The sequence below is a fragment of the Phacochoerus africanus genome, chromosome 1 (genome assembly GCF_016906955.1).
Source record: "Phacochoerus africanus isolate WHEZ1 chromosome 1, ROS_Pafr_v1, whole genome shotgun sequence".
Taxonomy (NCBI): domain Eukaryota; kingdom Metazoa; phylum Chordata; class Mammalia; order Artiodactyla; family Suidae; genus Phacochoerus; species Phacochoerus africanus.
In genome coordinates this window covers 14,105,255-14,129,513 of record NC_062544.1, presented here as the reverse complement: position 1 = coordinate 14,129,513, position 24,259 = coordinate 14,105,255, and the positions used below count along the sequence as shown (strand labels likewise).

General features: G+C 46.0%; 1 protein-coding gene across 5 annotated transcripts in view; it reads left to right on the top strand.

The window, feature by feature from the left end:
• ADAM19 (ADAM metallopeptidase domain 19) overlaps positions 1–24,259 on the top strand; it is a 98,887-nt gene that overhangs the window by 60,647 nt on the left and 13,981 nt on the right. For 2 of the 5 annotated variants that reach the window (XM_047777152.1, XM_047777245.1), the window contains 10 exons: positions 2,940–3,117; positions 6,122–6,211; positions 8,553–8,748; positions 10,429–10,537; positions 11,830–12,034; positions 13,035–13,112; positions 13,223–13,331; positions 14,634–14,778; positions 15,610–15,694; positions 16,249–16,473. In XM_047777152.1, coding sequence (XP_047633108.1) covers positions 2,940–3,117; positions 6,122–6,211; positions 8,553–8,748; positions 10,429–10,537; positions 11,830–12,034; positions 13,035–13,112; positions 13,223–13,331; positions 14,634–14,778; positions 15,610–15,694; positions 16,249–16,473 — 1,420 coding nt within the window. Of the gene's footprint in view, positions 1–2,939; positions 3,118–6,121; positions 6,212–8,552; positions 8,749–10,428; positions 10,538–11,829; positions 12,035–13,034; positions 13,113–13,222; positions 13,332–14,633; positions 14,779–15,100; positions 15,183–15,609; positions 15,695–16,248; positions 16,474–24,259 lie in introns of those variants that run through there. The other 3 variants (XR_007134481.1, XM_047777336.1, XM_047777429.1) reach the window with 3 other exon arrangements.

Genomic DNA, 24,259 nt, shown 5'->3' with positions numbered 1-24,259 from the left:
AGGGGGTTCTGATAACACAAACATTGGAAGAAGACCAAGAGAGCAAAATGTGGAAGGAGCACAGGTGTCTAGTAGGAGGTTTGGTGTGGTGGAATCTTAGATATACTTAATTTCTATTTGGGGGGTCTTCAGCTATAAAATTGGCCTGACCACGTGTTTCTTTTCCACTTGATGAATTTTTGCTGAGGAGTCATTTTGATAACAGCCACAAGCCTTAACCTCTTCATCTCAGTGGGGTATGATGAGTGGTGTTAGGACCCAGTTTTGACTGAAGGTGCTGAAGTAGCCTCAGGAATAAGGAAAAGGAAGGGACATATCCACACGCCCCACAGTGACTCCCCAGGAAACTTATAGGCTGCATTGACCACAAGGAACAAGAACATAGAAGCTGCATCTCCCTGTAGTCGTGAGGGATCTTTAAACCAGAGTCTCTGAGAGATCTGGAGTTGCTTCAGAGGACTTCTATTTCGTGTCTGGACTCAGACAACAGAGAGCACTGGGGTCTTTTTTTTTTTTTTTGTCTTTTTAGGGTGCTCCCACGGCATATGGAAGTTACCAGGCTAGGGGTCTAGTCAGAGCTATAGCTGCCAGCCCACACCAGAGCCACAGCAACGCCAGATCTGAGCCGAGTCTGCTACTTACACCACAGCTCATGGCAACGCTGGATCCTTAACCCACTGAGCAAGGGCAGGGATCAAACCTGCAACCTCATGGTTCCTAGTTGGATTTGTTTCCTCTGTGCCACGGTGGGAACTCCTCTTTTTTTTTTTTTTTTGATTGAGAAATTAATTTTTAAAATAAATTTTATTGGAGTATAGGTGACTTACAAAGTTGTGTTAGTTTCAGTTGTACAGCAAAGTCAGCCAGTTATTCATATATCTATTCCTTTTCAGACTCTTTTCCCATATAGTTTATTACACAGTATTGAGGAGATTACCCCATGCTGTTGGTCCTTGTCACTTACCTATTTTATAGTGGTATTCATGTGTCAGTCCCAAACCCCTAATTCATCTCCCCTAGCCATGTTTCCCCTTTGGTAACCATAAATTTGTTTTCAAAATCTTTGCGTCTATTTTTGTTCTGTAAATTCTTTTGTATCATTTTTCATTAGATTCCACATATTAGTGATTTCATATAATATTTGTTTTTGACTTACTTCACTTATGATGATAATCTCTAGGTCCATTTATGTTGAGCAAATGGCATTATTTCATTCTTTTTTTACGGCTGAGTAGTAGTTCATTGTATATATATATATATATATATATATATATATATATGTATATATACATACACACACCACATCTTTTTTTTTTTTTTTACTTTTTAGGGCTGCACCCATGGCATGTGGAAGTTCCCAGGCTAGGGTTGAATAGGAGCTGCAGCTGCCAGCCTACACCACAGCCACAGCAACACCATGTCCAAGACACGTATGCGACCTATACTACAGCTCACAGCAATGCCGGATCCTTAACGCACTGAACGGGGCCAGGGATTGAACCCGTGTCCTCATGGATACTAGTCGGGTTTGTTACTGCCGAGCCGTAATGGGAACTCCATGTACCACATCTTCTTTATCCATTCCTCTGTGGATGGACATTTAAGTTGCTTCTGTGTCTTGGCTCTTGTGAGTAGTGCTGCTATGAACACTGAGGTGCATGTATCTTTTTGAATTATAGTTTTGTTTTCATATATGCCCAGGAGTGGAATTGCTGGATCATGTGGTAGTTCTATATTTAGTTTTTTAAGGAACCTCCACACTGTTCTCCATAGTGGTTGCACCAGCTTACGTTCCTACCAACAGAGTAGAAGGGGGTCCCCTTTTTCCACCCCCAGCAAAGAGCACTGGGTTCTTGCTGGACCCAAGTCATTCTTTGGAAGGCATCATGGTGGGAGCTTGTGTTCCTCCCACCTCAAACCATTAGGACTTGCGTCTGCCTCTTAAGGAATGGTATTTCATTGTCTCTAAGAGGAGCTGCAGCTTCCTCAGAGTTCCAGTGTCCAGTGTTTTCTCTTTATTTCTTGGTTGTGACACACCAAGGATGAGGTTGACCTGCAGGATACACCTCTATGGATCATGCTCACATCCCTGTGAGTTCACTGTTAAGTCTACCACTCTCTCTCCAAATCTGAAAAGAATATTTGTGGACAAACAGTTGAGAGAGTTATATTAATTATTACTTCAATGTATTTTTAAGCTGTTCACAAATTTCAGTAGTTAAACAAGTATTAGTAACAAATTCCCTGTGGCAAATTTGAAAACTGAAGGAAACCCTCCCGTGTTAAACCTTTGCTTGGTTCAGAGAAGTGGGATCAGGATAACCTTTCCTTTATAGACCCAAATGGTGGTACTGACCTGCCACCAGGGAGTGTATGATTTCTTTATTCCTTTCCCCAATAGTGGGATCCAGGGCCTTTCATACTCTTGTGATAAAGACCATGTGTTTGTGAGTTGGTTGAGTTTGGAGTACTGCCTGCATCCTTAAAACAGAGATCAGATCACTGGCCCAACAAAGAAACTAAGCCCATGAACTTGGCCTTTTTTGGCCTGGTCTTCTGTTCTAGGAAAATCTCCATCTAATATCAGCTTCAGGAAAAGTTTGGGTTGGCTGGAATTTTATTCAACTCAGAGTCTCAAGAGACCTCTTGTAACAGGCCAATTATTTTTTATTTGTTGCAACCCCTTCATGAAAAGGGCTGAAGTTGTTTCTTCATTCTCAAATAAATCCCCCGATGCAGTGAGGGGGAAAAGGCGTTATGGAGTGGTTAATATTTCTTAATTCTTAGAAAGTTAATTTATGGGTGATGTTGTAAGGGAGGCATGATGCATGTGGGGTCTGAGTCCAGCTGGAATCAGCTAAATGGACAGCAGGATTGATGCTGTTTTGGCTGCTTGATGCTGCCATTCCCAGCTAATTCCAACCATGTTCTTCCCCCAGGCACCCCTTTCCCAGAGTGTTCAATAGATGCAACAGGAGGGAGCTGGACAGATATCTGCAGTCAGGTGGTGGGATGTGTCTCTCCAACATGCCGGACACCAGGACACTGTATGGTGGCCGAAGATGTGGAAATGGGTACTTGGAAGATGGGGAAGAGTGTGACTGTGGGGAGGAAGAGGTAAGGTGTCGTGCTGGTGCAAGTGGGAGGGGGAGAATTTGCACTGGCTTTAAACCTCAAGGTCAAAGATAATGCAATTCAGAATTTCTTAGTCATAGTCATTTCCTACATACAAAGACCCCATCACAAAGACAATGTGAGGAGTAAGCCTTAAATATGGACCATTTTTATAGATTTTCCCAGTTTGAGTTTGACACTGTTTGTGTCCAAACTGGTGTAGAGTTCTCCTTTGAGTATCTGGTCTACTCAGAAACCACAGTCTTTGCCAGGGGAACTACAGGTGGCTTCCTTGGCCCTGCAGCTGCACTGAATTGATTCTGAAAGCCATGCAGCTGGATATATGAACTTGAGCACGGGACTTATGAGAATGCTTAGAATAACAAGCTCATTCTGTTTGCCCTGGAGAAGGGATGATTGAAAGGGGATGTAGGAAGGGCTGTCAAATCGGAAAGAGACTTCTAGGAGGAAGGAGCAGAACTATTGGTATGTAGTTCTCTCCTCCTTTCTGATCTTCAAAATGAGTGTGGTGGGCATACAGCATGGCTCTGTCATTTTTAACAGATGCTTGTTCTGCAGAAAGCAGAACTGGAGAGTTCCATATCTATTTTTCGAAGGATAAAAATATATATGTTAACATGCAAACAGTTTGCGAGAGAATATGTGAGTATTCTAAGAGTAAGCTAGGAGGGAGGGATTGAGGATCTGTATATGTGGGAAAAGACTGTTTAATTTAGAAGCTTCTCTGTGGTTTGGCTTCTTTTTAATGCCAGCATGTAATTTTCATAATAAGAACTAGCTAAAGGCTCACCACCATGACTTCAGAAAGATCAGCCCTTCAAAAAGGAGAGTTGTGTTATCATGGAGGGCCCAGTGGGGTTGAGGAGCAGCCTGTGAGTGGGCTTGGCCAGTTGGCCCACATTCAGACCAGCTTCTCACTCAACAAATACATACTGAGTATGCAGTCCTGTGTGGTGTGCTAGGGGGAGGAAAATAGCTGGGTATCAAAAACATACATGGTCGCTGTCCTTCTGGAGTATATAGTCTGGTTGGGGAGACATAGATGTTGGACTGTACCCCGCAGGCCTGCAGCGCCTGTGCTGGCCCAGATTTAGGACAGAGAGCCTGGAGACCGAGACAGAGATATCACTGGATTAATGGGTAGGGGAGCTTACACGTCTGAAGCATGATCCCAGAGTGACACCCCACTGTGTGTGGCCAGACAAGGGGCACAGTGTGGTAGCAAGGTTTTGCTCCTCAGCAGGTGCAGGGAGAAGGGGAGACTGCCAGTTACAGGGTTGGTTCATTAGTTGCCAAGGAAAACCAGCAGGGGGTCATGCCCTTCACCGCCCCTTTGGTAAGAACAGTCACATGGCAAGTGTGTAGGAAGGTCAGTCTTGTGAACAGCGTTTAGGCGAGGCAGGCGCTGGTCTCTTTGCAGAGAGAGCAAGAGGACAGCCATCTTGGGTGGCCTAACCATACACCAAATAATCGTAAAAATGTATAAATACAACTGTGGGAAGCACTAGCTCTATGTAATGTGAAGGGGCTGCCCTCCATCGGGAGTGTGACCCCTAGCCCCTATCCAAAGGCTGAGATGGGCCTCAGCAAGGAGCACAACAGGGGAAGGCACGTTTAGCTAGAGGGGGAACCATGCCTTGATGGGCGAAGAGACACTGTGTGTTAGAAGGGATGGAACCAAGTCCACCTGGAGCCCAGGGTGGTGGGAGATTCATGAAAAGGAAGTGCCCTTGGTCCTTCTCTGAGGGGGAGGCGGGTGGATGTTTGTCTGGCACATATCTCTCCATCAAGCCAGACCTGGACAGTGACGGTCATGAGGAGATAGGCCCAGGGTGGGCCCCAGGCAGACATGGCTTGAATTCGGCTCCCACACTTGCCAGGGTGTGTCTTGGCCAGCCCTCAGATTTGTCTGAGCCGTGGTTTCCCCATGTGTGAAATAGGCATAATCTGGCCCCAGAATCCTGCTGTGTTAGACCCACGCACGGAGCCTGGCGGGTTGTCAAGAAGTGGCTTACGGATGGGCCTGGAACTGTAGTAAGAGAATGATGAGCACACGTGGAGTCACTGGGCATCTCATCTTTAAACCTCATGCTGTGTGTTGGCAGATCAGGGCTGGTAGGCAGGAAGGGAGAGAGGAGAGCATAGAACCCCTGGAGAAAGGTCTGAGCAAGCGAGGGTTGAGAAGATGGTGAAATCTGGGGAAGCAGGCCCAGGAGCTGCCATAAACCGTTCAGAGATCTCTTTGTGGATAAGAAGGCCTGGGCTTGGGGGGTGGGGGAGGCAGGTAGACAACACGGTCTCTGGCTGATGTGTTGGGCATGAGAGAAATTTACACAAAATTTCCATGTGGTGTAATACTATGCTAGCCGTCATGTTGTAGAAGAACCCATAACTACAAGGAGAAACGGGCAGATAGTGTTAAAAGGCAGTTCAGGTAGTCTGATTTTATGAAATAGTATCTGTCTATATATGTGTATATGAAAATGCTTAGAAAAAGACTCATAATTAAAATATAGCTGTGGAGTTCCCATCGTGGCTCAGTGGTAACAAACCTGACTAGTATCCATGAGGACCCGGGTTTGGTCCCTTGCCTCACTCAGTGGGTTAAGGATCCAGTGTTGCCGTGAGCTGTGGTTAGGTCGCAGACATGGCTCTGATCCCGCATTGCTGTGGCTGTGGCATAGGCCGGCAGTTATAGCTCTGATATACCCCTGGTCTAGGAACTTCCATATGCCATGGGTGCTGCCCTAAATAAGTAAGTAAATAAATAAAATGTAGCTGTGTCCCAAATGTGTGTCACTATGATAGTGCGTGTGTGTATTTTCTATAATACATGCTCATGCCCTTAATGATAAAGCTCTCAAGTGACTTTCTGGCCCCAGGGGCATGTGGGGCAGGGGAGGGCGGAAAGGCCCTCACTCTGCTAGTCTGCTGTCTCCCTGCCCTGCTGCCCCAGAGGCTCACAGCCCTCCCACTGCCTCCCCAGGAGTGTGACAACCCCTGCTGCAATGCCTCTAATTGCACGCTGAGAGAGGGGGCAGAGTGTGCCCACGGTTCCTGCTGTCACCGGTGTAAGGTAAGTGGCCCCTTTCTCTCTGTCCAGGGTTCTGACCTTGACCGTTGAAGGATCTGCTGGGGGTGGGGGTGGGGGGGGGGTGATGTCCAGGATTCACCCTTTATCTTGGGGAAGCAATGAGGCCAAAGTTTCAGAAACATGGAGCCAGAAAGACACCCTTGAACAAAGTTTACCATTTTCTTTACTGGGCCTCATGGAGTTCTTGTCATCCCTGAAGGCTGTGTGTACCTCCTGGAAGATGGGAGATTAAACAGCAAGTGTCCAGAGAGAGTAGTATTGATTTGGAGCTCATCATTACAATTCGGATTAATAGTGTTAGATTGCTTATTCGGTGCTAGGCGTGCTGTAGAGAATTTTATATATGTTATCTCGGTGCTTACAAAAGCCCCATGAAATGCATATTACTATCTTCAATTTAAGGTGAGGAAACTGGGACTCAGAGGGGATAACTGGCTTCTCCAGGATCATACAGCCAGGAAGAGGCTGGACCAGGCTTCCCTGACTCTGGAGCCCACGCTCTTAATATTGACGTGGAAAATCATGTCACATTTACCCCTTATTTTGTTATAGGTCTACGATCTCTTACCTACAATTCTGAGATTCAGAAAATTCTAAAAACTGAAAAAATGTATATAGTTTTAATTTGATAGCAAAAATTGACCAGAATTGACCTGAGGCTTATAGTCTTTAAAAACAATCACATTTACAGTGAATATTAAATATCATTGCAGAGATATTACTGTGTTGGATCATAAAGTATAATCCTAGGCCTGGCAGTGGGGTTATGTAACATACATATGTAACGTGTATATAAATATATATACATATGCATGTGCATCTGTGTAGTGTCTGCTTTCTAAAACCCATGACGTCTGAGGCTCATCTGGCCCCACAGTTTTGGAAATGATTGTGGGCCCATCTTGCACCCTCCACTTGTTGAGTGCTCACTAGGTTTAGATACTGTTCAGGTGCATGATGAGAACATTCCTTCTAGAAACCCCTTGAGAGGGTTGTTAACCTCACTTACAGGCACATAAACACAGTTCCCCCTCCTGGTTAAGGAGCTGGGATTTGAACCCAGGCAGGCTGGCTCCAGAGTGGGTCCCTTGCCCTTCTCCTGCTCCTGGGTAGAGGGATGCACACGGCCCATGGTCACCCCTGCACTGAGGCTCTGTGCTTTCTGCAAGCTGTTCAGCTGGCCCATTCTCACCTTCCCTCTTGGGAGGGTCTTGTGGGTGCTGTGGGGTCACCCAGGAACGGGGAGGGGCGTTATTCTCAGACAAAGCGCTCTTTGCCTGGCCCGGGGGAAACTCGAACATCCTCTGGTTTGATTCTAAGATGAACCATGGCTCACCCACCCCCACCCCAGGGAGGCTGTGCTGTGTCAGGTCCTCTGAGTCTCAGGCTAAGGCCTGAGAATGAGCATGGAGAGCACCCATCTCTGTCCTAGGATTTCAGCTCGGGTCTTGGAAATGAGTTGCTGGGGAGAAGTGTGTCGGGGAAAGACGGGGCTAGGAGTCTGAGATCTTCAGTTCAAGCCCTGGGTGTGATTTGGGGCAGCCTATTACCCATCTGAGTCTCAGTCCTTTAACTGTAAGATGGAAGAATACTGATAACACTGCCTACCTGGGGAGGCTCCATGACTTCAGTGGAAATTCAATCCTTACCAGTTGCCCACAGTGTGCATTTCATCTGCAGAGTGGGGCAAATAGCAGTATCTAGCTCCTGGGTGTTGGGAGGATCTCATGAGATGAGTGTATGTAATGTACTTAGCTCAATAATGGGGATGCATGATTGCTAGAGAGCTTTGTAAATTCAAAGATGTATGATTGCTAGTTTCTGGGTGTGTGTGTCTGTGTATGTATCTGTACATATGTATTAGTGGGCCTGGCTCTTCTGCCAATTTCTAATCATGATACTTTAGAGACATTACTTAGCCTCTTCTGCCTCAGGTTTCATCATCTATAAAATAAGGATAATTATGTTACATGGGACTATCATGAAATATAAACGAAGGAATATTTGTGCTGGGCACTTAGGTGGTAGCTCCTTAAAGTAGCTGTTGTTACTAAAGCACTTAGTAAACTGTAACTTGCTGCATACCTAGTCTGTCTTTCTTTCTTCTTAAGATTATGAAGGGTATACTATGAAGATTAAGCATTTGTGAAACCACCTCAAAAATCCAAGTCACTATTCATATTTAATGAGGTCATATAAAAAGCACTCCGAATTAATGGTAATGGGAAATTCTGTTCCACAAGAGTGATGCTTGCAAGCCCTTGCTGGGAGGGCTGGAGGCAGGTGGGAGACTGACTTTTTTCCCTCTCATTCCTTGGCTCAGCTGCTGGCCCCTGGCACACTGTGCCGTGAGCAGGCGCGACAGTGCGACCTCCCGGAGTTCTGCACGGGCAAGTCCCCCCACTGCCCCACCAACTTCTACCAGATGGATGGCACCCCCTGCGAGGGTGGCCAGGCCTACTGCTACAATGGCATGTGCCTCACCTACCAGGAGCAGTGCCAGCAGCTGTGGGGTCCTGGTAAGGCTCTCCTGGGGGGATTGGCCCTCCTACCCCACCGTTTCCCTAGCCAGCCTCCCCCTTTGGGCACTTGGTGTAGTTTAGAATCCTGGCTTCAGTATGGCATCTCCAGATAAAACCTTTTGTCATCCCCGTGCCTTAGGGGAGACTTCCAGGAAGAGGCAGTGTTCTTCTTAGTTCCTTGTTGCCTTTAAATTCTCAGAGTGGATGGATAAGAACAATCCAATAAAAATAGGCAGAGGATGGAGACAGAAAAGGAAAGGCAAATGGTCCTTAAGCTGTGAGCAAATTATAACAACTGCGAGATGGGACTTTTTCATGTATTATATTGGCCAAGATCAAAGAATTAATATAATAAGATAATAGTAATAATACTACTCTAACAACAAGAACAGTCATCATATAGTGTTGTAGAAAGTGTGAGGAAATGGATAGGTACAACTCCAGTGTAAAGCAATTTGGAGATACCAGAATTTTAAGTGCACTTATCACTGGACCCATCCATACTACTACTTAGGGATATATCTTGCATTTTTTTTTTGGCCACGTCCATAGCATGTGGAAGTTCCCACGCCAGGGATCAAACTCATGCCACAGCAGTGACCTGAGCCAATTCAGTGACAAGACTGGATCCTTAACTTGCTGTGCCACAAGGGAACGCCAAGATATAACCTATATTTGTACTTGCATGTTTATGTGAAGGTGAATTTATGTGGATATTTATTGCAGCATGGTTAGTGATACCAATAACAACCTATAAATCCCTCATTAGGGACTGATTAAAGTAATTCTGGTACATCCATACATTGGGTCACTATACAGCTAAAGAAAAGGAGGAAGCTCTGTTTGAAGCTGAATAAAAAATAAAATCATCTCCTGTGATAAATGAAAAAAGCAAGATGCAGACCAGCGAATAGAACATGCTGCCATTCTTGGAGTTCCCATTGTGGCTCAGTGGGTTAAGAACCCGACATAGTGTCTGTGAGAATGTGGGTTCAATCCCTAGCCTCGCTCAGTGGGTTAAGGATCCAGTGTTGTCACAAGCTGTGGTATAGGTTGCAGATGTCGCTCAGATCTGGTGTGGCTGTGGCTGTGGGGTAGGCCAGCAGCTGCAGCTCTAATTTGACCCCTAGCCTGGGAACTTCTATATGCTACAGGTGCAGCCTTAAAAAAAAAAAGAATATGCTGCCATTCTTTATTAACTGGATTATCTCTAGAAGGTACACAGGAATTGTATCTAGAAGGTCGAGATAAAATTATCTTTAGAAGATACATTCTTAATTATGGTTGCTTCGCCAGGATGTAGGGAAGTAGGAACTGAAATGATTAGTTAGAAAAAGTCCAAAGACATGCTTTAAAATTTTGTGTTATTTACCTATTTTATAAAACCTGAGGTGGGACAGGGTTTCTTCATTAGAGAGGAAGCTTAGCACACAAACCTCCCACAGATATAAAACCTCAGTAAGGTAAAGAGCTGATGTAGACCCTTATTCTATGGGTAGGTCTTAAGAAGGTGGGGGAGGATAACTGATGGGGTAAAGGAAGAAAAGGCTGAATATTCCATCCTCCCCAAACTTTCCTAACCTCCTGACTTTATCAAGGTCTAGCTCTGCCTTTTGGGGGTTTCTGACTTCTACCGTTGGTTATCAGTGTACTGATAAATGTTTCTTGCCCACCCAGGAGCCCGGCCTGCTCCTGATCTCTGCTTCGAGAAGGTGAATGTGGCAGGGGACACCTTTGGAAACTGTGGGAAGGACCTGAATGGGGAACACAAGAAGTGCAACATGAGGTGATGACCGTGGGGTAGACCCCATGAGACGAGGGTAACAAAGCAGTTTCTGGTCTGTCCTCACTCCCACCCAGCTCAGCAGCTTGGCTGGCCCCAGAGCTGGGCCTTTAAATGAAGCTCTTCCAGGCCCTTTTGACAATGCACCATTCAGCCCTGAGGAAGTCAGAGGGAGGGTGTGGATGGCTGTGCTTACTACTAGAAAGCTGGTCAGACTTCCTTTGGGGACCTTCTCATAGTAGGGCAGGGAATCAGCCCTCTTGGGTCATTTCCGCAGGGTACTAATCATACCCTCAACTGAATAGCCCGTCATTCATTTCAAACATTCATCCACCCACCTATTCATCTGTCCACCCACCCATTCATCCACCCGCCCATCTACTATCTATTGTGGGTTTTTACCATGTGCCAGATACTGTACTGAGTACATGGAATTTAACAATATAGTGTAATAATGGAAATATGGCAAGAGCCACTCAACTCAATCTTAGTTGGTCAAGGTGGTTTCCTAAAGGAAGTTATGCCTAAGTTCAGATCTGCAGAACTTAGCTAGTTAAACAGGATGGAGAATAATCCTAGCACATGAGAGAGTGTCCCAGGCAGAGAGACGAGTAGAGAAAAAAGGGTGGTAAGGAGAACTGATAGCAATTTGATATAGTTAAGGTATAATTTGGAGTGCAACGGGGAGGGGGCTGCTAAGAAATGAGCCTGGCTAGTTAAGCGGGGACCAGATCACGAAAAGCCTTGAATGCATGGCTAGGAGAGTTTGGACTTTGGTTTGACAGCAGTCTGGAAATTAGACTCCAACAGGGCAAGACTGGAGGCAGGGAGATCAGTTTCCTGACGTCCAGGTGAGAGAGCATGGTGATGTAAATTAGGGTAGATGTATAAGAGGGAGGGTTTACAGGGCTTAACAATGGCTTGAACTTGGAGTGAGGGATTATGGGAGGTCAGGAATGATACCAGGCTTCTGGCTGCAGCACCTGGATGCGTGGGGCTGCAAGGAGCATAAGGGGGCAGGTTGCTCAGGTCAGGCAGGTGTCCTTGCAGTAGAGAGGACTTCCTGAGGCCAGCTCTCTAGCCTAGATCTGCTTGGGGAAAAGGATCTAGTTTCCTAGCCTTGGTCTGAGTTCACATGGGGTCTTTTCTCCTGAGTCCCTGCGGCAGACACATTGTCCTTTTGCCTCCTCCCCATCCAAGCCTGCTCTTCTAGCCAAGAAAGACTGGAATTCTTTGGCTCCCCAGCTCTTCCCCTGCTTCTGATCCCATCTCCTTCCCACCTTTCTCGGGCCCAGAGATGCCAAGTGTGGGAAGATCCAGTGTCAGAGTTCCGAGGCCCGGCCCCTGGAGTCCAATGCAGTGCCCATCGACACCACCATCATCATGAACGGGAGGCAGATCCGATGTCGGGGCACCCATGTCTACCGAGGGCCCGAGGAGGAGGGTGACATGCTGGACCCCGGCCTGGTGATGACGGGGACCAAGTGCGGCTATAACCACGTGAGTCCCCGCCTCCTGCCTCACTCAGCGCCGGGCTGCAGAGGGCAGTGACTGACGTGGCAGTCTTCACCTCACGGAGGGAGGATGCCCAGGTCAAATCCCAGCTTCCCTAACCTCTCCCGCCCTCGGTGGCTTCCTTTATAAAGCATGTTAGTAGGAACAGGACGCACCCCGTAGAATTGTTAGAAGGATTAAATGAGATGATCCCTGTAAACTGTAGCAGGGCTGGCTGTCACCCCTTTCATCCTCATCACTAATTATATCTTACTTAAAAAAATGAACCAGACCAGGAGTCAGGGAACCCCGGGGAAAATAATGGAAGCTATCTCAGAGGTAACTATGAGAATGACGTGAGAGAAGTTCCTGTTGTGGCTCAGCAGAAACTAATCTGACTAGTATACATGAGGACGCGGGTTTGATCCCTGGTCTCACTCAGTGGGTTAAGTGTCCGGCATTGCCATGAGCTGTGGTGTAAGTTGCAGTTGTTGCTTGGATCTGGTGTTGCTGTGGCTGTAGCGTAGACCGGCAGCTGCAGCTCCGATTTGACCCCTAGCCTGGGAACCTCCATATACTGCAAATACAGCCCTAAAAAGAAAAAAAAAAAAAAATGAAGCATTTGGTATATAGTACGTGGCATGAAGTAGACAGGTGTCACCATGGTCATTATTTTTAAGTATAATATTTAAATTAGTGCATATTAATATACAACTTGGCAATTAACATATAACCAACATGCAGTAATACAGAATGAAATAACATATTTATTATTATAATGTTTTAACAATATAGTGTTTGTTGTTTTCTCCCTAATCACAAAAGTAATAGCAGAATTCAGTTAAGTACCATCCTGTCCTTGGCCTTTTAGGTTTCTTGCCATTTTTCATGTAATAACGTGAAGTAGGCTGCCTTTTTGAACCCCATATGTTCTGAGTGCAAAACCTGTTTTGTAATTGCCGACAGGTCCCTTTCATTGTACTGACTGGTTTCCTCCTCACTGCAGATTTGCTTCGAGGGGCAATGCAGGAACACTTCCTTCTTTGAAACAGAAGGCTGTGGGAAGAAGTGCAATGGCCATGGGGTACGTGTGCCCAGGGTTCTGGGGCTTCTCTGAGATGTCCACCGGGGCAGGCGCCATGGGAGGGCAGAGCCCTCCAGGGTGCTGACACCTCTGCCCTGCCCTTGCCGCAGGTCTGCAACAACAACCAGAACTGCCACTGCTTCCGGGGCTGGGCCCCGCCCTTCTGTAACACCCCGGGCCAAGGGGGCAGCATCGACAGTGGGCCTATGCCCACAGAGGGTGAGTGCCTGGCCTGTGTGGGGCCTCTGCCCACCTCCATGAGGAGGGGTGGTGCCATGGGGGCAGGTGGCATGGTGCAGTTAGATAATGAGGCAGCATCGTTATCTTGTTTTTATAGATGGGAGGACAAGCGGGGCCGAGTTGGAAGAGTGGTTGAGGCCAGCAGCCTAGTGTGGGGCTCAGCTCAGTTGCTCTTCCTCCAGCTCTTCTACTAGGGAGCGTGGTCTTGCTGAGGGGAGGAGATTAAGACATACCATAGGTCACTGAATAATGCTATCCTTTTGGGGGGGCAGGGGTGGCAACTAGCTCTTCTCAGCCACTTAAAAATAACTGGGAACCTAGACCGCATTAGAAGTGGCTCAGATACTCTGGGATTAGCAAAGCTTAAATGGGGAACCAGGAGTTCCTCTTGTGGGTCAGCGAGGTTAAGAACATGACTAGTATCCATGAGGATGTGGATCCAGCCGCTGACCTGGCTCAGTGGGTGAAGGGTCCGGTGTTGTCACAAGCTGCAGTGTAGGTCGCAGATTCGGCTCAGATCCAGCTTGCTGTGGCTTTGGTGTAGGCTGGCAGCTGTAGCTCTGATTCAGCCCCTAGCCTGGGAACTTCCATATGCTGTGGGTATGGCCCTAAAAAGAAAAAAAAAAAAAAATGGGGAACCAGACACTCAGAAAATGTTAGGTTTTTTTAGTGGAATTTCAGAAATTCTAGCCTTTGGTTTCCAACCTTTTTAAAAATAGTACTTTTTTTTTTAAGCAAAATATTTCAAGGGAGAAACCTCAATATATAAAAGAGGTAAAAGAAGTGTGTCACTGGCCTATATTTATTTTGTACATTTAGATTTCCAATTTGTGAGAACATTGAGGCGGTTTGGTGAAGCCAAATGTGAAATTGTGGATTATGCCTGAGAGTTCCAGTCTTGGATAAATCTACATTTCTCAGTGTTTTATGTTGGTTGCTTTGTGTCCAGGAAAACCATGATTCAGGCTGAAAACTAGTGGTAAAGAATGATAGCTCTGGAATTCCTTGCCTCAAAAGGGACTCTCTTCAATTAAACAGAAGTAGCAGAAGAAGCTTTATTATGAGGTCTGTGCCAGGCAAGTTGACCTGGCTGTTTAAACTAATACTAGTGGCTTCCCAGGGGTACATAATACATGTTTTTATGATAGTTTTTAAATTAAAATAAGTACTACAAAGTAAATGACAATCAAGTGTCTGAGGAGTACCAGGCATACATTATTAGAAACCCACTGCTGAAACTCATATGGCTTCTCTCTTTCACATGGATTCTCTTTCTGGAAGGTGCTGGTCCTGTGGTGGCGGGAGTGTTTTCGGCCATCTTTGTGCTGGCGGTCCTTGTGCTGATGTACCACTGCTATAAACAGAAAAACAAACTGGGCTACCTCAAGCCCTTAGCCCTCCCTTCCACACTGAGGCAGCAGTTCAGGTATGATGGGAGTGCCGTGAATAACTTGGGGTTCCACTTGTGGATAAAAAAACTCTTCTTAAGCAGCACTGGTGAAAATGTTGTGGGTGGTGGGTCTTCATGAGGGGAGTCAAATGCAAGGCACACGCCACCCTCCCCTCCTGCTGTGCACTGTGACTGTGGCAGACATTACTAGCTGATTTTATTTTAAGGATGCTCTACTGAGCCTGGTCATCATTTCAGAATCCTTCTCAGCAGAATGCCCCCAACCAATCCAAGTTGGGATATGAAATGAAATCTATTTACTATCCTTTATGTAATTGATTTGCTCCCCATTTTAAAGGGCAAGAAAATGAAGCAATAGAAAAAAACTGACTAGCTCAAGTCAATCACAGGAGTGGCTGTACATCAACTCAAGACAAAGAGTAAATTTTTTTTTCCTAAGCAACTTATTCCTTTGGATATTGAGGATGTATAGTCTTTGAGTCCTCTATTAAATTATAGTTGTTTTGGCGGGAATTTTAAATCTCCTTGAATGATGCCTGAGGGCGATTGGTTGATGGCTGGTGACCTCCTGTCCCCCGCGGGAGAGAAATCTTAACAGTGAAGAGAAGGTGCTAAGGAACACTCTCACTCTATGAGGCCAACTCTCTTTCCTTGGGAGTCTTCCATTGGCCACCATCTCCATGCCTAGGATGCTGGGATTCAGGAGGACCAATCCCACTTCCACCAGAGCCAACCTAGGGAAGGGTTTAGTGGCTCACCAGCCATTATTGGGTCAGAAGGAACCCAGACACTGACACTCGATGAACTTTATCCTCTTCCTCCTCCTCTCTCATTCTTCCTTACTAGCTGTCCCTTCAGGGTGTCTCACAACAGTGGAACTGGCCACGCCAACCCAACATTCAAGTTGCAGACGCCCCAGGGCAAGCGAAAGGTAAGGACTTTGCACCATGAACTTGGCTGCTTTATCTTTGTCCCTCAGGGCCCTGCTAGATTCTCCTAAGCGCCTCTGTGGGCCCACAGGCTTGATAATAAAAGACACTTCCTTGGCCTGCAGATGTTCATTTGGTTCTGACCCGTAATGGCTTCAAAGTTGCATCTGATCTCTGGGATCCAAGATCTCTGATCATCCCAGTGAGACACACAAGGTCCACTCTCACGTTTTGGGGGGTGTTTGTTTGTTTGCTTTTTAGGGCTGTACTCCTGGCACATGGAGGTTCCCAGGCTAGGGGCAAATTGGAGCTGTCGCTGCCAGCCTACACCACAGCCACAGCAGCTAGGGATCCAAGCCGCACCTGCGACCTACACCACAGCTCACGGCAATGCTGGGTCCTTAACCCACTGAGTGAGGCCAGGGATCGAACCTGCAACCTCATGGTTTCTAGTTGGATTCATTTCCACTGTGTCACAACAGGAACTCCACACCCTGAGTTTTTTAAGTGCATAAGTGTCCCAGTGTCTCAGGTGTTCCTCATCTTGTGCTTACAGGTGACCAACACCCCTGAAACCCTACGGAAGCCCTCCCAGCCTCCTCCCCGGCCTCCTCCGGACTACCTGCATGGTGGGTCCCCACCTGTGCCATTGCCAGCGCACCTCAGCAGGGCTGCTAGGAACTCTCCAGGGGCCGGATCTCCAGTAGAGAGGAAAGAATCATCCAGGAGGCCTCCCCCAACCCGGCCAGCACCCCCAGCACCCAAGTGTGTACTCTCCCAGGTAAGTGGCTTCTCAGCAACCCTGGGCCAAGAGCTTTGCTTCTGAGGCCATCAGCCATGAGGAGTGGCAGAGGCTGGGGAGAGGGAGCTTGCCCAGTCATGGGCTGACTGCCTTCTCTGCATCCTGGTAAATCCACAGAGCATGAGGGTGAGGAGCCTGGAGAGATCTCCCACAGAGGCCTTCCTTCCTGCTGGGCCCCAGTCCCTCACTTCTACTCCGAATTAGCTTCTTTCAGTTCCCTTTGCCCTTTTTCTCTCCTCCAGGCCTTTCCAAATGCTGTTTCCTCCGCCATATATGCTTTCTTCCCCTTGCGTGACCAGCTCCTGTTCATCCTGTCTCCTCGTAGATGCCACTTCCCTCAAGAAGCCTTCTGTGACCACTCCCTCAACCTGAGTTGGTGCCCTGGTACTTCCCTCATCATGGGACTTACTCCACCAGTTGTACTTAGGTATCCTGTGCCAGTCAGGGAGTCTTATCCAGGGGTGTATGGCGGTGCTTTGCTCAGTCGAGTGGCAGGTTAAGGGGCAGGGCCTCTGGGAAGTGTGTGGGTCTAAGCTCTCCACCCCCACTGCTCTGTTCTTTGCAAGGAGAACCGTCCTGGTCAGCAGTCTCTTCACCCAGCTTGTCTGAGCTCTGATGGCTGCTGCTCTGCCTTCTGGCAGAAGTTCCTGCAGCACAGACACAGATGTTTCCCGGGGTGGTGACTGGGCGTGGGCCCTTCCGGAGCCACCTGTGTGTTTTGGGTGTGACCCCCTCTGAGGTGGGGGGAATAGGGGACTTGCCCATCTTCCTCCTGGGACTGCTGTCCTTGGGCATGGTCCGGAGGGCTCCACAGGGCCCAGGCTGTCTCTGCCCCTCAGGACTGTGGTTGGCTTCTGGTTTTAGAGGGTCCCTGAGACATGGGCAGTGTCATGGTTTAGCAGGGCTGAGAACATCAGCTTTGGCCCTCTGATGATATGAAGCTGTTGCTCTCCCAGTTTTTCTCATCTGGGGCAGGGCTGGGATAGAAAATTTCATGCAGAAAGGGGGAGGAAAGACTGACAGAGAAGAGGGAGGGAGAGAGGGGAAAGAGAAAGAGGAGTAGAGGAGAGACAGGAAACAGAGTGTCAGCTGGGCAGCCGAACAGATCCCACAGACCGGGTGGCTTAAATAACAGTTATTTTCTCACAGTCCTGGAGGCTGGAGAGCAGTAGGTTTGGTTTCTTCGGGGGCCTCTCTCCTTGGCTCGCAGATGTCTGCGCGCTCCCGTGTCCTCACACGGTCCTTCCTTTGTGCCTGTGCTTCCCGGTATGTCCAAGTCCAGCTTTCCTCTTCTAAGGACGCCAGTCAGATTGGATGAGAGCCCACTCTAATGGACTTATTTCAGCGCAGTCACCTCTTTAAAGGCCCTGTCTTCAAATGCAGTCATATTCTGAGGCACAGGGGGTTAGAGCTGCAACATATGAATTGGAAGGGGAGCCCAGTTCAGCACATAAGTGGGAGAGAGGAGAGAAAGGGAGGAAAGGGGGAGACACAGCCACAGGAGGACAAGGGTGTGAAGGGAGAGTAGAGGTGGAGGAGGAGGAGGAAGCCGTCCATCGAGACCATCACGTCTAAACCACCCGCACTGGAGATGGTGTCAGCTTTACCCCAGAGTGCTGAGCCGTAGGTTGGGGGAGGGGGCACCAGGGGCACTGGAATCCAGCTGGGCAGGGGTGGGGTGGGGACCCTGAAGGTTCCACGTTCCACCCTGACTCTCACTCTCCCTGGTGGCTGCTGGCAGGAGTCCAGAGCCCAGAAGGCCATCCAGCCAGTAGCAGGTATCCCAAAGCACAGATCCCAAGCCAAGCTTCCCCTGGGCCCCAGGCCCAGGCAGGGGTTTTCAAGGGTGGGCAGTGGGAGGCAGCTGCTCTGGTGGGGACTTGACCTAGTCTGGGCAATCCGAGAGGGCTTCCCAGAGAAGGTGACATTTGAGCTGAGACATGAGGGCTGAGCAGTGGGAGGGGCTTTCTGGCCCAGGGACCTAGTGGTGGGGAGGGTTTATGATGGAGAGAGCCCAAGGGGGAAGGAACTTCAAAGCCTATTTGTCTGAGGCCCAGAGCCATGAGAATAGCCTGGAGATCCAGGAGGGGCCAGACCGGGATGCAGGCCTCAATCAGGACTTTGGTCTCTGCGATGGCTGAGAATGGGGCGGTGGTGGGGCATGGGTGACATGATCAGGTCTTCCATCTACAAGTTTGCCACTTTGGGGTCCCTTTAGGCAGGAGGGAGGTGCAGTGCCTGAGAGGGACCCAGGGATGTTTCTGGGGCTCTTAATCTATATTTTGATCCTGGCTGGAGATTACATAGTTCTTTTCACTTGTGATAATTCATCTGGTTATATATTGATGATTCATGTTTTTATATGTATAGTAAAGGCCAATTAAAAAATAGCTTTAAAAAGTGAAAGGCTCACTCTAGTGGCATTGATTGGCTGGGCATGAGACTGGGTGCACAGACATTCCAGTTAGAAGGTTTAAAAGGGTCTAGAGGGAAGGTGACAGTAGCTTGGAGAAAAGGGTGGCAATGATGGGGTGAAGCCGGTGATGAATGTGTAGAAGAGAAAATAGACAGGACTTGGGGAACAGTTGCCAGTGAGTGCTGGTAGAGGATGACCCCACCCCCACACCCCCGCAGCTGCCCAGTGTTTGGTTTATGCAACCTGATTAATGGGAGTGCCCCCCCTGAAGATGGGAGCAATGTGCCAGAGTGGTGCGGTGCTGGGTGAGGTAGAGCTGGGGCAAAGTAGACATGGCCTGTTCACAGGACCCTGTGCTGAGAGGCCCAGTGTTGCCAGGCTGATGAGGCTTCTGACCAGATCATCCCCCTCCATGTGCACAGGCTTGCACGTGCATGCATGCGCACACACACAGAGTGCTCATTTTGCATAGCAAGCCAGAGAAGGAGCATAGCATTTCCTTACTGCAACCTGACATCTGCACCCAGCTGTTGCTTCCCCCAGAAGGTCTCTGTCCTGGCCTCCAGCAGCCACTGTGATTTGGCAGCTGTCTGGGCTAGAAGGGTGTGGGATTGCATTGTCCTTCAGGGAAGGGATGGAGCTGGAGAACGTGGCTTTTTGTTCACAAAAATCTGCTGCTCTGTTTTTAAAATTATTTTTTATTATTTTTAAAATTCAATGAATTTTATTATATTTATACTTGTACAACGATCATCACAACCTAATTTTAGAACATTTTCATCCCAAACCCCTAGCCCAGCCCTCTCCCGAAACCTGTCCCTTTTGGTAACCGTAGGTTTTTCAAAGTCTGTGAATCACTTTCTGTTTCGCAAATAAGTTCATTGTATCCTTTTCTTTCTTTCTTTCTTTCTTTTTAAAAAAATTTTTTTTAATTTTTTTCCCACTGTACAGCATGGGGACCAAGTTACACATACATGTGTACATACTATTTCCTCCCATTGTTGTGTCGCAATGTGAGCATCTAGACATAGTTCTCAATGCTACACAGCAGGATCTCATGGTAAATCTATTCCAAGAGCAATAGTTTGCATCTGTTAACCCCAAGCTCCCCATTCCTCCCACTCCCTCCCTCTCCCTCCAGGCAGCCATAAGTCTCTTCTCCAAGTCCATGATTTTCTTTTCTGTGGAAACGTTCCTTTCTGCTGTATATTAGATTCCAGTTATAAGTGATATCATATGGTATTTATCTTTCTCTTTCTGACTTACTTCACTCAGTATGAGAGTCTCTAGCTCTATCCATGTTGCTGCAAATGGCATTATTTCATTCTTTTTATGGCTGAGTAGTATTCCATTGTATATATATACCACATCTTCCTAATCCAATTGTCTGTTGATGGACACTTGGGTTGTTTCCAGCTCTTGGCTATTGTGAACAGAGCTGCAATGAACACGCAGGTGCATGTGTCTTTTTTAAGGAACGTGTTGTCTGGAGATATGCCCAAGAGTGGGATTGCTGGGTCATATGGTAGTTCTATGTATGGATTTCTAAGATACCTCCATACTGTTCTCCGTAGTGGCTATACCAGCTTACATTCCCAGCAACAGTGCAGGAGGGTTCCCTTTTCTCCACACCCCCTCCAGCACTTGTTATTTGTGAACTTATTAATGATGGCCATTCTTAGTGGCGTGAGGTGGTATCTCATGGTAGTTTTGATTTGCATTTCTCTAATAATCAGGGATGTGGAGCATTTTTTCATGTGCTTGTTGGCTCTCTGTATATCTTCCTTGGAGAATGGTCTATTCAGGTCGTTTGCCCATTGTTCAATGGGGTTGTTAGCTTTTTTGCTGTTGAGTTGTAGAAGTTGCTTGTATATTCTAGAGATTAAGCGCTTGTCCATTGCATCATTTGAAACTATTTTCTCCCATTCTGTAAGTTGTCTGTTTGTTTTCTTTTTGGTTTCCTTTGCTGTGCAAAAGCTTGTCAGTTTGATTAGGTCCCATTAGAACTGCCAAAGCAATCGTGAGAAACAAAAACCAAGCAGGAAGCATAACTCTTCCAGACTTCAAGCAGTATTACAAAGCCGCAGTCATCAAAACATTGTGGTACTGGTACCAAAACAGACAGACAGACCAATGGAACAGAATAGAGAACCCAGAAATAAATCCTGACACCTATGGTCAATTTCTCTTTGACAAAGGAGGCAAGTGCATAAAATGGGAGAAAGAAAGTCTATTCAGCAAGAATTGCTGGGAAAACTGGACAGCTGCATGCAAATCAATGAAAATAGAACACACCCTCACACCATGCACAAAAATAAACTCAAAATGGCTGAAAGAGTTAAATATAAGACAAGACACCATCAAACTCCTAGAAGAGAACATAGGCAAAATATTCTCTGACATCAACCTCATGAATATTTTCTCATGTCATTCTCCCAAGGCAACAGAAATAAGTGTATCCTTTTCTTATAGATTCCACATATAAGTGATAGCACATGACATTTGTGTCTCACTGTCTAACTTCACTTAGCATGATAATTTCTAGGTCCATCCATGTTACTGCCAATGCCATTATTTCATTCCTTTTTATGTCTGAGTAATATTTCATTGTGTATATGTACCACATCTTCTTTATCCACTCCTCTGTCAATGGACATTTAGGTTGCTTCCATTTCTTGGCTATTGTATATAGCCAAGCAGCAAACATTGGGGTACATGTATCTTTTTGAGTCATGGTTTTCTCTGGATGGATGCCCAGGAGTGGGATTCCTAGATCACATGGTAATTCTATTTTTAGTTTTTTGAGGAATGTCCATACTGTTTTCCATAGTGGTTGCACCAATTAACATTCCCACCAGCAGTATAAGAGGGTTCCCTTTTCTCCACACCCTCTCCAGCATTTATTGTTTGTAGACTTTTTGATGATGGCCATTCTGGCTGGTATAAGGTGGTACCTCATGTAGTTTTGGTTTGCATTTCTCTAGTAATTAGTGATGCATCTTTTCATGTGTTTTTTGGCCATCTGTATGTCTATATGTCTTCATTGGAGAATTATCTGTTTAGATCATCTGCCCATTTTTTTTTTCTTTTGGATTTTGAGGGCAGCACCCATGGATGGTTGATTCAGAGCCACAGCCACAGCAATGGGGGATCTGAGCCGTGTCCACGACCTGCACCACAGCTCATGGTAATGCTAGATCCTTAACCCACTGAGCAAGGCCAGGGGTCGAATCTGTGTCCTCATGGGTATTAGTTGGGTTTATTACCGCTACGCCGTGGTGGGAACTCCCTGCCCATTTGTGATGTTTTTTTTTGTTCTGTTTTTTGGATTGGTTTTGTGTGTATATGTATCAAGCTGCAGGAGGTGTTTATATATTTTGGAGATTAATCCCTTGTAAGTTGCTTCATTTGCAAACATTTTCTCTCATTCTGTGGGTTGTCGTTTCATTTTGTTTAGGGTTTCCTTTGCTGTGCACAAACTTTCAAGTTTAGTTAGGTCCCATTTGTTTATTTTTGTTTTTATTGTTACCTCTAGGGGGTGGATCTGAGAAGATATTGCCATGGTTTATGTCAAAGAATGTTCAGCCTGTGTTTTCTTCTAAGAGTTTTATAGTATTTAGTATTGTGGTCTTTAATCTATTTTGAGTTTATTTTTGTGTAGGGTGTTAGGGAGTGTTCTAATTTCATTCTTTTACATAGCTGTCCAGTTTTCCCAGCACCACTTATTGAAGGGACTGTCTTTTCTCTATTGGATTTTCTTGCCTCCTTTGTTATAGATTAGTTGACTGTAGGTGTGTGGTTTTAATTCTGGGCTTTCTATCCTATTCCACTGATCTATATTCTCTTTTTGGGCCAGTACCCTGCTGTTTTGATTACTGGAACTTTGTAGTATAGTCTGATGTCAGGGATCCTGATTCTTCCAGCTCTGTTTTTCTTTCTCAGGATTGTTTTGTCTATTCTAGGTGTTTTGTGATTCCAAACTTTAAAATAATTTGTTCCAGTTCTGTGAAAAATGCCATTGGTAATTTGATAGGGATTGCATTGAATCTATAGTTTTCCTCTCTTCCCACTTTCTGGAGAGTATTTATCAGAAATGGGTGTTGGATTTTGTCAAAAGCTTTTTCTGCATCTATTGAGAGGATTGGTTTTTATTCTTCTTTTGTTAATATGGTGTATCCCACTGATTGATTTGCCAGTAATGAAAAATCCTTGCATCCCTGGGATAAATCCCACTTGATTGTGGTGTATGATCCCGATCCTTTTAATGTATTGCTGGATTCGGTTTGCTAGTATTTTGTTGAGGATTTTTGCATCTGTGTTCATCAGTGATACTGGCCACTAATTTTCCCTCTTTTTGTGTGTGTGATTTCTTTGTCTGGTTTGGTATCAGGGTGATGGTGGCCTCATAGAATGACTTCGGGTGTGTTCCTTCCTCTCCAATTTTTTGGAATAGTTTCAGAAGTTTAGGTGTTAACTCTTCTCTAAATCATTGATAGAATTTGCTTGTGAAGCCATCTGGTCCTGGACTTTCGTTGTTGGAAATTTTTAAATAGCACTTTCAATTTCAGTACTTGTAATTGGTCTCATCTTTTCTATTTCATCTTGGTTTAATCTTGGAAGATTGCTTTTCTAAGAATTTGTCCATTTCTTCTAGGTTGTCCATTTTATTGGCATATAGTTGCTTAGAGTAGACCCTTTTGATCCTTTGTATTTCTGGGATATCTTTTGTAACTTCTTTTTCATTTCTAATTTTATTTGAGTCCTCTCTCTCTTGTTCTTGATGAGTCTGGCTAAGGGTTTATCAACTTTGTTGATCTTTTGAACAAACCAGTTTTAGTTTCATTGATCTTTTCTGTGGTTTTCTTCATTTCTATTTCATTTATTTCTGCTCTGGTCATTATTTCTTTCCTTCTGCTAACCTTGGTTTTTGTCTGTTCTTTCTCTTGTTGCTTTAGGTGTAAAGTTAGGTTGTTTATTTGAGATTTTTCTTATTTCCTGAGGTAGTCTTGTATTGCTATAAACTTCCCTCTTAGAACTACTTTTGCTGCATACCACAGGTTTTTGGATTGTTGTGTCTGCTGTCATTTGCTTCTAGGTATTCTGTAATTTACTCTTTGATTTCTTCAGTGATCCATTGCTTATTTATAGTATGTTGTTTAGTCTCCCTATGTTTGTGTTTTTCATGGTTTTTTTTCTCATGTTGATTTCTATTCTTACAGCATTGTGGTCAGAAAAGATGCTTGATATGATTTCAATTTTCTTAAATATACCAAGGCTTCATTTGTGGCCCATATGTGATCTATCCTAGAGATATCTATTGATGTGCACTTGAGAAGAATGTGTATTCTT